This window comes from Pristiophorus japonicus, chromosome 1 (genome assembly GCF_044704955.1).
Source record: "Pristiophorus japonicus isolate sPriJap1 chromosome 1, sPriJap1.hap1, whole genome shotgun sequence".
In the NCBI taxonomy this organism is placed as follows: domain Eukaryota; kingdom Metazoa; phylum Chordata; class Chondrichthyes; family Pristiophoridae; genus Pristiophorus; species Pristiophorus japonicus.
The window spans coordinates 470,607,606-470,622,417 of NC_091977.1; the positions used below are offsets into that span (position 1 = coordinate 470,607,606).

Genomic DNA, 14,812 nt, shown 5'->3' on the forward strand with positions numbered 1-14,812 from the left:
CTATTCTTCAAGTATAGGCTTAGCCATTTCAACCGAGCCTGGTCCTGGCTTTGTTTTCTGTCTACATCTGCACTTTCCAACAGGGGTTACCTATCAGAAGATTTTTTTTTGCCTTTTCCAGTCCAGAGACCCGAGACAAATTGTTGGAAGGCCCTCTCACACTTGATTAAGAATCATACAGATTGGCGATCAAATTGCGACTTTTCTAGTTTACATGACTCAAACAGATCATATGGTGCATTTAACCACTGTGGTATTTAGTTTAACGGAATATTTAAGAAATAGCCATGCTGTGACTCTAGAGTAATCTGAAACTTGGTGATACAGTACAGCTTGATGTGACTCAGCTCACAAAATCATCTTGTGAAAAGATGTTTCAAAATCCTCCAAAAGCTTCATTGTATGACATGAAAAAAGTATTCATATTGATATTGGTCAGTTATGTTTAAATTAATGAGTATAACAAGGCAGTCTAATGTTCAAGTCTTCACCAATATAACATATCATAAGTCATTTATGTACATTAACTTGTGTTTTGGGTTAAATTGTCTTACCTATATAATCAACCAGAATCCATTCATCATCCTCCTTTTCACTAATCTCTGGCACCTGACTTTCATTTTCAGCATTGTCAATTGCTCCAAACAACATACTTGAGAAACGTTGGTACATAGCTCAGTGAAGGGCAGGTACTTCTACTGTTGTACAATGGTGATTGACTGAATGGAGCAACTAATCACTTTAGTGGCACAAGGAAGTAGATCAGCGAGTGCTCAAAATACATATAATTCCAAAATTCCACACGGTGAAGCTCTAAAATTTTCATGCATCTGTGTGGAAAAAAGTTATAAAAATATTTAAAATGGAAAAAAATTGAAACAGGACAACATGAAAAAGAAATGTATACTAATACTCCACAATCTAAAAATGCCTATGTAAACAAAGTACAGCTTATTTAAGCAGTAACTCTGTTAAAATGCACAAAGACTTTAGCTTGTAAACTTCTGAATTACTTCACTGCAAATCTTTCTTCAGTTCTTTATTAGCATTCTCAGATGATAAGCCATACAGATCAGAAAAGTCCCAGGTTCCATCACCTGTCTGGGCAGAGGTAATGGTCTTTGTTGGGAGTTGCAGTATGGGTACTACAACTGGGGCCAGCATTCCTGAGCCAGGTTTTCTTGATTGAAGAGCAGGGACCCCTACTGGAAGCTGCACATGTAACTATCAGGCGAGAACAAGATTGGGCTCATCTGTGATTGGACTCGTGGCCAAGCACACTGACTCTCACTGCCCAGGTTCGTACATCTAGAATAATCACTTGTGTAATGTATCAAAAAATGGCCAGCACCCATGAAACCATGCCCCAGCATGATTGAGCATCTTCAGGAACAAAATGGGAGAAAAATCACAGGACAGTTTTTTATTCAGATCAATATATCGGGGGGAAATTTGCGGTCGGAGGCCTCCTTCGTACAAACGCCTCTGACCCCCAAAAAATCTGCAAAAATACCTGTTGGTCTCGGAGGAATGTAGGATTCTGGTCTGAGGCCTTCATTCGCTGCGCAGCGTACAGGAAGATGTCTTCCACATACGGACGCATATGCTGGAATCACGTGGGCCTGGACCACCAATCACTAACTAGTATTCTCATTGATAATAATAGTGAGCTCAGTTTGTACGAGCTCCCATTACTATCAATGAGGATACCCTCCTAAAACACCTCACATATTTAAAATTAATTGAAATTAAATATAATTAAATGTTTCAGAATTTTTTTTAATGTGTTTTAATAGGGTTAAAAATAAACTTACCTTAATGAACAGGGTTTTTAATATAAAATGAATAAATTTAATTTTTTTTATGTTTTAAAAGTGTTACTCCTACTTGTACCAGGTGTAAAAGTTTGAAGGACATTCGCTGGGCAAATAGCCCAATCTCTGTTCCAATTGAAAGAAAAGGCTAAGAATAAAAAAAGCTCCCTACCAAAAATAGTTGAATACAGAAGAAAGTACAAGAATCAATAAAATCTTGTGAAAGATGATGGCTAAAATTAAGTAAACTGGAAAAATAGTCTTAAAATACAAGCTATGCAAATTTATAAGTCAAATTGGTCTTCTACAATATCCAACAGGATGAATAAATCAAACATTTCAAAACAGAGATGCAGATGAGAAACAATGGCCTAGAAATTCGATTAAGCCCGAAAAAGGGGGTAGTGCCACCATGAGCCATGAGCCTGCAAAAAGAATGCTGGTATCATCAGTATTTTGGTGCTATCTGCTGATTTAAATAAGTGTAGCACAGAAGCTCCCGTGCAACACAATCTTTCTAGCGGTAACATCAATAGGAGGCCAAAGGTCGTGTCTAAAGGATCGGTGCAGTATTTTCGGGTAGTCACCTCAAATAACAGTACATTTCGAAATGAAAGTCTGTGGCACAGATGTCCTTAAACTGTTGTATGAGAATTCCTGAGATTATGCCCGAAACATAAGCCGACGCAGAAAATGTAATGGACTGAGTGCAATATAAAGGAAGTAGCACCATTATGTGGAAGAGAGATGTTGCTAAAGTGACAAGAATGCAAGAGATACCAGTGACTGAATACTGGCCACTTGCTAAATTTGCTAAAATAGGACAATGATCACAAGATATATAACTATGGAAATACCAAACTGTTCTTACAAGCTTATTTTACGATTATGGTTGTATAGGAACTGTATATTATATAGGCACCTCTGTATATATTTTCAATAAGAACAAAACTTTCTAGAAATCTTAATATTTCTTTCTTTAGTGGGTTCAGCAGTATTTTCTTGATATAAACAGGATCTTGATGAAAAGATCATTCAAAAAAATGTAATTAAGCAACAATGAAAAAAAAGCCAGTTCGATCTGGATCATATACGATGGCTAAGTGAGTGGGCAAAAATTTGGCAGATGGAGTATCATGCTGGAAAGTGTGAGGTCATGCACTTTGGCCAAAAAAATCAAAGAGCAAGTTATTATTTAAATGGAGAAAGATTGCAAAGTGCCACAGTACAGCGGGGCCTGGGGGTACTTGTGCATGAAACACAAAAGGATAGTATGTAGGTACAGCAAGTGATCAGGAAGACCAATGGAATCTTGGCCTTTATTGCAAAGGGGATGGAGTATAAAAGCAGGGAAGTTATGCTCCGGGGTATTGGTGATGCCACACCTGGAATACTGCGTGCAGTTTTGGTTTCCACATTTACGAAAGGATATACTTGCTTTGGAGGCAGTCCAAATAAGGTTCACTAGGTTGATTCTGGAGATGAGGGGGTTGACTTATGAGGAAAGGTTGAGGAGGTTGGGCCTCTACTCATTGGAATTCAGAAGAATGAGAGGTGATCTTATCGAAATGTATAAGATTATGAGGGGGCTTGACAAGGTGGATGCAGAGAGGATGTTTCCACTGATGGGGCAGACTAGAACTAGAGAGCATGATCTTAGAATGAGGGGCCGCCCATTTAAAACTGAGATTATGAGAAATTTCTTCTGAGTGTTGAAAATCTGTGGAATTCGCTGCTTCAGAGAGCTGTGGAAGCTGGGACAATGAATAACTTTAAGACAGAAATAGACAGTTTCTTAAACGATAAGGGGATAAGGGGTTATGGGGAGCGGGCAGGGAAGCGGAGCTGAGTCCATGATCAGATCAGCCATGATCTTATTGAATGGCAGAGCAAACTCGAGGGGTCGTATGGTCTACTCCTGTTTCTATTTTTGTGTTCTTATGTTCTTCTATCAAAGAATTTTTGCAATAAACTGAAAGACAATTGAAGTCAGTTATTTGGGTGCAACTTATTTAAAAGTAACAAGGCATACATGAATTAAAATACATTTTTTAAAAAGGGTAACACTCTTGGTCACGAGTTTACTGGTGTGATCGTTCAGAAGAGAGTTCAATTACATTTTTTTTTACAATAACAGACTTTTGAAGAACTCTTGATGAAAATATGCAGTTAAATTTTCCTGAATTTTTGGCCTTTTAAAAACAGACTTAAAAACTTTGCATATTGGCCTAGAAACTGCGGTCGGAGGTGTACCTCCAGAGTACGCCTCCGACCCAAGAAATATTTATGAATTTACATTCAGGCAACCAGGCTGCAGAGATGCGGTCTCGGGCCTCCAGGTGTATGGCAGCATTAAGGCTCACAGATCCCAGGGACGCAAGCGGATCGGAAGCGTCCCTGGGATCATGTGGGCCCAGTCCTCCAATGAAAAAGGATTCATTGCAATCATTTATGAAGGGAATCCCCATTTCTACAGAATTTTAATAAATAGAAATGTACTGGATTTAAATTATATTCATCACTCCCTTCATTGCAACAATCTAAATAAAAAAATGTTCATAAATAATTTAACATCTTAATTAGGACCAATATTTGCGTAAACTCATCTAAAGTGTATATGCATAATTTTGGATTTTTAAATGTTTTCTTTAAGCCTTATATATAACCTTACGCTGATGAAAGCAGGCCTTACACCTGCTTTTACCAGCCATAATAGTTGCGAAGGGCAATTGCTGGACAGTTGTTGGGCAAATACTTGCGCCAGTGCAGCCTTCGGCCGTCTGAGGAAAAGAGTGTTTTAAGATCAGTCCCTCAAAACTGTCACCAAACTCATGGTCTACAGGGCCGTAGTAATAGCTGCCCTCCTGTATGGCTCAGAGACGTGGACCATGTGCAGTAGACACCTCAAGTTGCTGGAGAAATACCACCAGCGATGTCTCCGCAAGATCCTGCAAATCCCCTGGGAGGACAGGCGCACAAACATTAGCGTCCTCGTCCAGGCCAACATCCCCAGCATTGAAGCACTGACCACACTTGATCAGCTCCACTGGGCAGGTCACATAGTTCGCATGCCAGACACGAGACTCCCAAAGCAAGCGCTCTACTCGGAACTCGTCCACGGCAAATGAGCCAAAGGCGGGCAGAGGAAACGTTACAAGGACACCCTCAAAGCCTCCCTGATAAAGTGCGACATCCCACTGACACCTGGGAGTCTCTGGCCATAGACCGACCTAAGTGGAGGAAGTGCATTCGGGAGGGCGCTGAACTCCTCGAGTATTGTCGCCGAGAGCATGCAGAAATCAAGCAGAGGCAGCGGAAGGAGCGTATGGCAAACCAGGCTCCCTGCCCACCCTTTCCCTCAACGACTATCTGTCCCACCTGTGACAGAAACTGTGGTTCTCGTATTGAACTGTACAGCCACCTAAGAACTCATTCTAAGAGTGGAAGCAAGTCTTCCTCGATCCCGAGGGACTGCCTGTGATGATGATTTGGATTTTCAGAAGGCATTCGATAAGTTGCCACACAAGAGGTTATTACACTAAATTAGGGCTCATGGGATTGGGGGTAATATACTAGCATGGGTTGAGGATTAGTTAACGGACAGAAAACAGAGAGTAGGAATAATTGGGTCATTTTCAGATTGGCAGTCTGTAACTAGTGGGGTACCGCAAGGATCGGTACTTGGGCCTCGTATATTGTGAATAGCTATCAATAATTTGGATGAGGGGACCAAACTTAATATATCCAAATTTGCTGATGAGAATGTAAGTTGTGAGGAGGATGCAAAGAGGCTTCAAGGGGATATAGACAGGCTAAGTGAGTGGGCAAGAACATGACAAATGGAATATAGAAACATAGAAAATAGGTGGAGTAGGCCATTCGGCCCTTCGAGCCTGCACCGCCATTCAATGAGTTCATGGCTGAACATGCAACCTCAGTACCCCATTCCTGCTTTCTCGCCATACCTCTTGATCCCCCGAGTAGTAAGGACTATATCTAACTCCTTTTTAAATATATTTAGTGAATTGGCCTCAACAACTTTCTGTGGTAGAGAATTCCACAGGTTCACCACTCTCTGGGTGAAGAAGTTTCTCCTCATCTCAGTCTTAAATGACTTACCCCTTATCTTTAGACTGTGACCCCTGGTTCTGGACTTCCCCAACATTGGGAACATTCTTCCTGCATCTAACCTGTCTAAACCTGTCAGAATTTTAAACGTTTCTATGAGATCCCCTCTCATTCTTCTGAACTCCAGTGAATACGAGCCCAGTTGATCCAGTCTTTCTTGATATGTCAGTCCCGTCATCCCAGGAATCAGTCTGGTGAACCTTCGCTGCACTCCCTCAACAGCAAGAATGTCCTTCCTCAAGTTAGGAGACCAAAACTGTACACAATACTCCAGGTGTGGCCTCACCAAGGCCCTGTACAACTGTAACAATACCTCCCTGCCCCTGTACTCAAATCCCCTCGCTATGAAGGCCAACATGCCATTTGCTTTCTTAACGCCTGCTGTACCTGCATGCCAACCTTCAATGACTGATGTACCATGACACCCAGGTCTTGTTGCACCTCCCCTTTTCCTAATCTGTCACCATTCAGATAATAGTCTGTCTCTCTGTTTTTAACCACCAAAGTGGATAACCTCACATTTATCCACATTATAATGTGGAGAAATGTGAAGTTATCCATTTTGGTAGGAAAAAATAGAAAAGCAGAGTATTTTTTAAATTGCTTGCTGTACTGCATGTTAATGTTTAGTGATTCGTGTACAAGGACATCCAGGTCCCTCTGAACACCAACATTTCCCAAGCAAGCAATTGAGAGAGCAAATGGTATGTTGGCCTTTATTACAAGAGGACTTGAGTATAAGAGTAAAGACATCTTACTGCAATTATATAGGGCCCTGGTGAGACCGCACCTAGAGTATTGTGTACAGTTTTGGTTTCTTTACCCAAGGAAGAATATACTTGCCATAGAAGGATTGCAACAAAGGTTTACCAGACTGATTCCTGGGATGGGGAGATTGCCCTATGAGGAGAGATTGAGCAGACCAGGCTTATATTCTCTAGAATTTAAAAGAATGAGAGGTGATCTCATTGAGACGTACAAAATTATTACAGGGCTTGACATGGTAAATGCAGGGAGGATGTTTCCCCTGCTGGGGCATCTGGAGCCAGGGGTCACAGTCTCAAAATAAGGGGTTGGCGATTTAGAACTGAGTTGAGGAGAAATTTCTTCACACAAAGTTGTGAATCTTTGGAATTCTCTATACCGGAGGGCTGTGGAAGCTGTCGTTGAGCATATTTGAGAGAGAGATCGATAGATTTTTGAATATTAAGGGAATCAAGGGATATGGGGATAGTGCAGGCAAGTGAAGTTCAGATAGATCAGGCATGATCTCATTGAATGGCGGAGCAGGCTAGATGGGCCAAATGACCTACTCCTGCTCCTATTTCTTATGTTCTCAATAGTCCAACTCGTCGCCAGTTATATTTACTTTACAATCTGTTCGGATGATCTGTCAAGGCATACCATGACATATCGTAAATTCCGTATTTCGCGCATGTGGAAGCTCATGCAGAAAACGGAATTTCTGGGGCCTTTGAAATGGCTTACGATGGCGTACTCTGAGTGTACACCATGCAGAGACCGCAATTTCTGCCCCATTATTTTATCAGTTCCTAAACTAGAAAACCCAATTAATAAAATTTAAGGACATGCAGCTTGGATTTTTTCATGAGATTATTACAACTTTTGTACAGTATAGTTTATTTTCAAAGTGTTTACCACCTTTAATGTTTCACTGGCCAGGGGGGAGATTTGGTGCATCTCATTGGCAGAAGATTTCACTCCAATTACATAGTTTGAGCTCTCCATAGTTACCAGTTATCAAAGCAGCCGTTTATGTACGGGTTATAGCTCATCGCCGCTTTTCCCCGGCTCTACGCGCTATCAATGGCTGCACGAACGGGCGTGCTTTGGCAAAGGTGGTAAGAGTAGCGGCGACGTCCAAAAATTACTGAGCGTGCATCAATTCGGTGTTCTACGCCGATTGACATCATGTTCCTGGTAATTAAAAGACTTGTGGCGAGCGCAGGAAACAGCAGCGCTGCTGCCCTGCCCAACATGGTGGCCGCTGTGTTCTATGTCAGAAGTGGGTAGAAGCGAGCCGGCCGCCATTATTTCTTCAAAACCGGCCTTAACGGCCAGCGCAAAAGTTTTACATTTCAAGGCCAATGTTTCTGATTTTATCTACCACAGAAAATATTTCAACAGGTGGTACCAATAAAGGACTAACTAGATCAACAGGAAAGGCTGGATCAGTCTTTGAGACTGGTCTCTAATGTCTAATTTCTTCTCAGGAATGCAAGCTGTATCTTCCATCGCCTACAAAAAGGAATGATTTTAGACTTTAATCTTGGTGATTTTAGTTAGTTTGAAATAAATAAATCCAGCAAATTTTGGTTCATCAGAATGTAAAGACACTTCAGATGCTGGTGGGCTCCACAACAATGTTTGTGAAGGAGCAAAAGCGACTGTTCCAGCCTCCATCATACCAATGTTCTGCAATATCCTCAATTGGGTTTCCCTGATGTATTTAAAAATCCCGTTACAGTAGATAAGGCCAGATGGTGCAATTGGATGTCACACCCTTGGCTGCTCTCCTGTGTCAATTTGTGGATATTTACAAGTTGATATAGGTTTGAAAGGAGGTCAGGAATCATGTAGGCCTAGGAGCAGGTCAGGGAGATTGTGTGTGGCCCCTCTAGTGAGTGAGAAATAGCTTTAAAAAAACTTGGCTGCTGAGATGCCTAACTATATATTTTACCAAGTGATATCCACTTTTATCTGATACTGTATTCTCTGCTCAATTTGTGGTATTCCATACACTGGGGAGACCAAATGGTGATTGCTTTGCAAATATCTCATTCTTCTGGAATACCTTCTTGCCCTTCTTCTTGGCACATGTAGACCTCTAGTCCGGATACCAACATTAGCAACTTCATAATAGGTGCCTTTCTTCCCTTTCCCATCTGCTTCTGCCATCCACCTTAGTTCCATCCTTTTTCTGTTTCTTTTATCTTCACTACCTGACTGAGGTGATCATTGCCTATCAGCCAGCACCTTTTCCCTCACTTCTTTTCAGCTTTAGAAATAAACTTATTCACAGGCTCCACTGTCTCAGATAAAAGTTAGAAGACTTATCATGTTTCCCTTTTGTTCTTCCCAGATGTGCCAAGATGACATTAAGCTGGGTGGCAGTGTGAGCTGCGAGGAGGATGCTAGGAGGCTGCATGGGGACTTGGACAGGTTAAGTGAATGGGCAAATGCATGGCAGATGCAGTATAATGTGGATAAGTGTGAGGTTATTCACTTTGGTGGCAAAAACAGGAAGGCAGATTATCTGAATGGTGACAGATTAGTAAAAGGGGAAGTGCAATGAGACCTGGGTGTCATGGTACATCAGTCATTGAAGGGAGGTATGCAAGTACAGCAGGCAGTAAAGAAAGCAAATGGCATGCTGGCCTTCATAGCGAGGGGATTTGAGTATAGGAGCAGGGATGTCTTACTGCAGTTGTACAGGACCTTGGTGAGACCACACCTTGAGTATTGTGTGCAGTTTTGGTCTCCTAATTCTGAGGAAGGACATTCTTGCTATTGAGGGAGTGCAGCAAAGGTTCACCAGACTGATTCCCAGGATGGCAGGACTGACAATGAAGAAAGACTAGATCGACTAGGCTTATATTCACTGGAATTTAGAAGAATGAGAGGAGATCTCATAAAAACATATAAAATTCTGACGGGGTTTGGACAAGTTAGATGCAGGAAGAATGTTCCCGATGTTGGGGAAGTCCAGAACCAGAGGTCACAGTCTAAGGATAAAGGGTAAGCCATTTAGGACCGAGATGAGGAGAAACTTCTTCACTCAGAGTTGTGAGCATGTGGAATTCTCTACCACAGAAAGTTGTTGAGGCCAGTTCATTAGATATATTCAAAAGGGAGTTAGATGTGGCCCTTACGGCTAAAGGGATCAAGGGGTATGGAGAGAAAGCAGGAATGGGGTACTGAAGTTGCATGATCAGCCATGATCATATTGAATGGTGATGCAGGCTCAAAGGGCCGAATGGCCTACTCATGCACCTATTTTCTATGTTTCACCTCTTTGCTTTGTTCAGTCTTATATATTCTGTTTTCCAATTCTGACAAAGGGTCTAGACCTGAAACATCGATTGATCTTTTCTCTATTCAGAAGCTGTTCATATGCAGTATTCTACATTTCTAGTTCAAATTTCAGCTGCGGCATTTTGTTTCTTATTAGGGATCAGCATTGGTTCAGTGATAGCACTTTTGTGTGTTCAAGCCACACACCAGAGATTTGAACACATAATCCAGGCTGACACCTTAGTGCAGTACTTAAGGAGTGCTGCCTTTCGGAGGAGATGTTCAATTGAGGCCCCATCTGCTCTCTTAGGCAGACATAAAAGATCCCATAGTATTATTCGAAGAAGAGCAGGAGTGTTATCCCAGTGTCCTGCCAATATTTATCCCTCAACCAACATCACAAAAACAGATTATCTGGTCATTTATCTCATTGCTGTTTGTGGGAATTTGCTGTGTGTAAATTGGCTGCGGTGTTTCCTTACATTATGACAGTGACTACACATCAAAAGTACTTCATTGGCTGTAAAGTGTTATGGGAATTCCTGAAGTCATGAAAGGTATTACATAAATGTAAGTCCTTTCATTTCCTTATTAATTTCGAGACCAGTCTCAAACTTTTTAACACTAATGCTACATGGGCCCAGCAAGAATAAGTCCAACTGTTCTTAACTCCCAATATGGGATATTTCATGGCAAAGTGCCGAACAGGAGCTGTGGTATTCACAATAGGGGAGGCAAAGCTAGAAGAGTCACATCTAACAATCCCTGGAGCCTTAAATAGAACCATTAAAAAAGAATCAAGATCTGCAATTAATTATTTTGCAACACACTTACAGTAACATCACAAATATTAGCCTATAGAAATAAATGTCTCAAAAATTAGTTTATATTAGAAAAAGATACTCCAAAGTAAATTCATAAACAGAGTCTCAACTCTGAGATGTGGTAGGTATCTGTAACACACTACATACTGGTGTGTTATTCTGTAAAAGTTATTTCTTGTGACATTTCTCACCTTCTTTCTGATGGGAGCTTATAATGAACACAAACAGATAGCAGGCCCCTCCCTTCCTGTGAGTGAAGGATGATCAACAAATAGAATGGGCTTCTGGTTAAGGTGGTGGGAGACAAAAGCCCTGGATTCATTCAAGAAAATGTTGGACGTTGTAGGGTCGATCTGGCTGCAATGGACTGAATGGTTTTCCTTATCTGATCCTATCCTGTGATTTGACCAGCAGTATTATATAGTCTCAAATATTCCCAACACATATCCCTGCGGGACACCACTAGTCACATTCTGCCGATTTGGGAACCTACCCATTATCACTACTCTCGGTTTCCTGCCACTCAGCCAATTTCCTAACCAGATCAACAATTTTGCCCTCAATTCTTTGGGCTTATTCCTTAGATAACAGTCTCTTATGTGGGACTTTTATCAAATGCTTTATCAAATTACATCCATAGACATTCCCCTGTACACTACTTTAGTCATCTCTTCAAATATTCAATCAAGTGCGTCAGGCATGACTTACCTTTCACAAGTCTAGGGTCTCTCTCTGATCAACTGAAAATTTAAGGTGTTCAGTCACCCTATCCTTACCTATAGACTCTAGCAATTTCCTAGGGCTGTGGGGAAAGGGCAGGGGAGTGGGAATAATTGGATAGCTCTTTCAAAGATCTGGCACAGGGATGTTGGGCTGAAAGGACTACATCTGTGCTGTAGCACTCTATGATTCTAATTAAATTTTGAAATTGAAGATTTTTCAGGTAGTTCTTTACTCAGCCATTTTGGAATGTGGGCAGGAACATTGGCGGGACCCAGGTACAGGGGAGTGGGAAGGTCGGGGCGGATGAGCGGCGAGAGTGGTGTAGGTGCGGCAAGAGATTGTAGCGTAGGAGCGGCGAGAGATCGTGGCGGGGGGTGGTGTGAGATTGCGGCGGAGGCGAGGCAAACGTTTGGTGGAGGAGCGGCGAGAGATCGTGGCAGAGATGCGATGAATGTTTGTGGCGGAGAAGCTGCGAGAGATTGTGGTGGAGGTGCGACAAATGAGGGTACGGGGCCCAGGGGCAACACGGGCCAGCCCACACTGCGATATATGTGCGCGCTAGGTCCGTGCAGCAGAGCAGGTCTCCAGTCGTCCTGGTTAACCTTTGCCACTGGATAAAGGCCTAGCTCTGTCAAGCCCGTGTGGTAACTGGTGTGCAACGGTCACCACACGTTAAAAAAATTCACACACAGGCACCTTCCACCCCTTCAATTGGAGTTCAGGACTGGAACATCGGGCCCTTCATTGAAACACCTGTGCACTCATGGAAGCAGGTCATCATCGTTCGAGGGACCGACTATGATGATTATACTGTGTCATTTGATCAGTAGTGAAAGCGCACTTAATAACTTATACAAAGGAATATCATTGCTATTATATATTGTAAGACAGTAAGTAATTCCCAAATGCTCTTGTTTACTATATTATACTGAGAATCTGTGACCAGTAATTATTTTGTAATTTAGCTTGGATGGAAACTTTGTACCATATGTGGTCTTACATCCTGCGAAGTACTACATAATCACAGTAACTAGTGGTAATTTTATTTCTAAAATTAAAAAAGCCAGATGTCTACCAGAAGATTACTGGCATTAATCCAATATTGGGTTCATCTGATGGAACAAACTTTTGGAGCAATTAATGCAACGTCTGACTAGATTACTGTGCAAAGTAAATCCACTATCAGTCATCCAGTAGCATCTGTGTAACCACTTGTAAGATGTCCAGTCGCACGTTTGACTAAGGATGGAAGCAGCCCCAGGTTGCCATGGCACGACCATTGCTAAGTCCCAAGAACCGAAGCCAGATCCGATGGTGACATCAGTGGAAGATGGTGCTGCATTCGGAATCCCTTCGCCGAGTCTCTCCACCGCGAGCACCCGCAATCTGGGGGCTCTGTTTTGTGTGTGTTTGGGAAAGAAATCCGTCACAACACTATAGATTATCAGATTAGGCGGCTTAATGGCCCAATTCTTTGTTCGTCCAGAAGATTGCGATTACAGCACCACTTGGTAAGAAATAAGTCACACTCTACCATAAATAATCCTATATATAAAAATAACTAGAAATCATTTCATTGTTTGCAGATGTAAAACAAAACACAATTGAACTATTTATTACGTAAATATTTAAAATTGCTTTCAGAATCCTAGGGGGAAAAAAGCAACACTGATCAACTGGTCATTAAACATTTCATGCAGGAAAACAAACATCCGCACAAGCTATCGCGAGCAACAGTAACACAACAGCAAAATGTCTCTAACCTCATCTCCAGAAACCGCACACAGCCCAGTTGAGGACTGTTTAGTTACGCCTTTAAAAGCTAACGTAAGCATTTTAAAGCGCCCAGCTGGTCGTCTGGCTGTAAGAAAAGATCGAGTAAACCGACACCCGTGATGATGAACGATACCACACATAAAGGGCTCGGTGGTCGCGTTTTAAAATGTCAGTATTACCAGATTAACACGACGCGGCACTTTAACACTAAAGCAAAAACAAAAGAATCGACCTACAAATACACTTTATCCGGAGCAACCGTTCATGTTGCTCGATTGCAGTTCTCCCTTCGCTTTGTCTTTTCTCTCCTTTCTCGCACCTCCTCCCGGCTAACGCAAGAGAATCGAGTTCAGAAGAAAAATGCAACCAGACACAGGGAAAGTTCACGCCACTTGCCTGACTTTAGGTATTGCACTTTTTTGACCCCCCTCTTTTGTATGTAAACAAAATTTTCAGCGCGGGCTCGATTTTAAAGGATTCTTTTTCTTTTTTTTTTAAAACAAAACTGTGAGGTAGAAAAAAGAAAGAGAGGATAAAATGAGAGTTGCCGTATCTCTTTGTTGCTGTTGTATTTGGAGAGCGTCACCGGGTGAATGTCCTGGTCCGTGCCGCCCGCTCTCACCTCCCTGTATTGTTATTGTTGTGGAACTCCAACAGCTGATCGCCGCCGCGCGTCACAATGCCCCGCCTCGCACCCGACCCTCTCCTGTCCAATCAAAAGAGCGTTGGCATCTGGGGACGTTCTGTCACTAACGCACGTGATCTGGTGTGGGAGCCAGGAAGAAGTCGAAGGGAGTCTAGCGGCTGCTTAGGTGAACAGCAAGTAAACCTGCTCAGCAGGGTTTGCGGTTCACCCTGACAGGGAAGTCTGCACGTAATATTATCTGGAAATGTATATTTTTAATATGCAATTAAAAAAAATACACCAATCATTCCGGCAATGATTTTTTTTTGGGGGGGAGGTGGCGATCAAAGTTCATAATTGTATTGTCTATGGAAAATAGTTTACATTGTATTTAAATATAAATATGGATCGTCATAACGTTGAGGAAGTCTTATGAGAATGCATGCGAAATATATCATGTAACTGGAAACAAAGGAAGCATAAATTCTATTTTTATACATTAAACCCATGACGTATATTCTGTTTCTAAGCGGAATATAACATTTTTAACACACAATAAAATATTTTGAGACCTTAGCCCACCTGCCCCTACATATTTTTGATTCCCTCACTTCATAGAAACATAGAAACTAGGTACAGGAGTAGGCCATTCGGCCCTTCGAACCTGCACTACCATTCAATATGATCTTAAATGATCATGCAACTTCAGTACCCAATTCCTGCTTTCTCTCCATACCCTGGTTGGTTCTTCAACATGTTGGTCAAGAAAACCATCCCTTATACACTCCAGGAAATCCTCCTACACATTATTGCTACCAGTTTGTTTAGCCCTATCTATATGTAGATTAAAGTCACCCATGATAACTGCTGTACCTTTATTGCACACA

At 41.9% G+C, this 14,812-nt stretch overlaps 1 protein-coding gene across 3 annotated transcripts in view; it reads right to left on the reverse strand.

The window, feature by feature from the left end:
* The window catches only part of tp53inp1 (tumor protein p53 inducible nuclear protein 1), a 53,764-nt gene extending 39,763 nt beyond the window's left edge, over positions 1 to 14,001 (reverse strand). Inside the window, exons 1-2 of one of the 3 annotated variants that reach the window (XM_070894382.1) lie at positions 13,697 to 14,001; positions 555 to 830 (exon numbers count right to left, since the gene is read on the reverse strand). In XM_070894382.1, coding sequence (XP_070750483.1) covers positions 555 to 672 — 118 coding nt within the window. In that variant the 5' untranslated portion in view covers positions 673 to 830; positions 13,697 to 14,001. Of the gene's footprint in view, positions 1 to 554; positions 831 to 13,287; positions 13,317 to 13,536 lie in introns of those variants that run through there. The other 2 variants (XM_070894373.1, XM_070894390.1) reach the window with 2 other exon arrangements.
* Between the last annotated feature and the right edge of the window lie 811 nt (positions 14,002 to 14,812).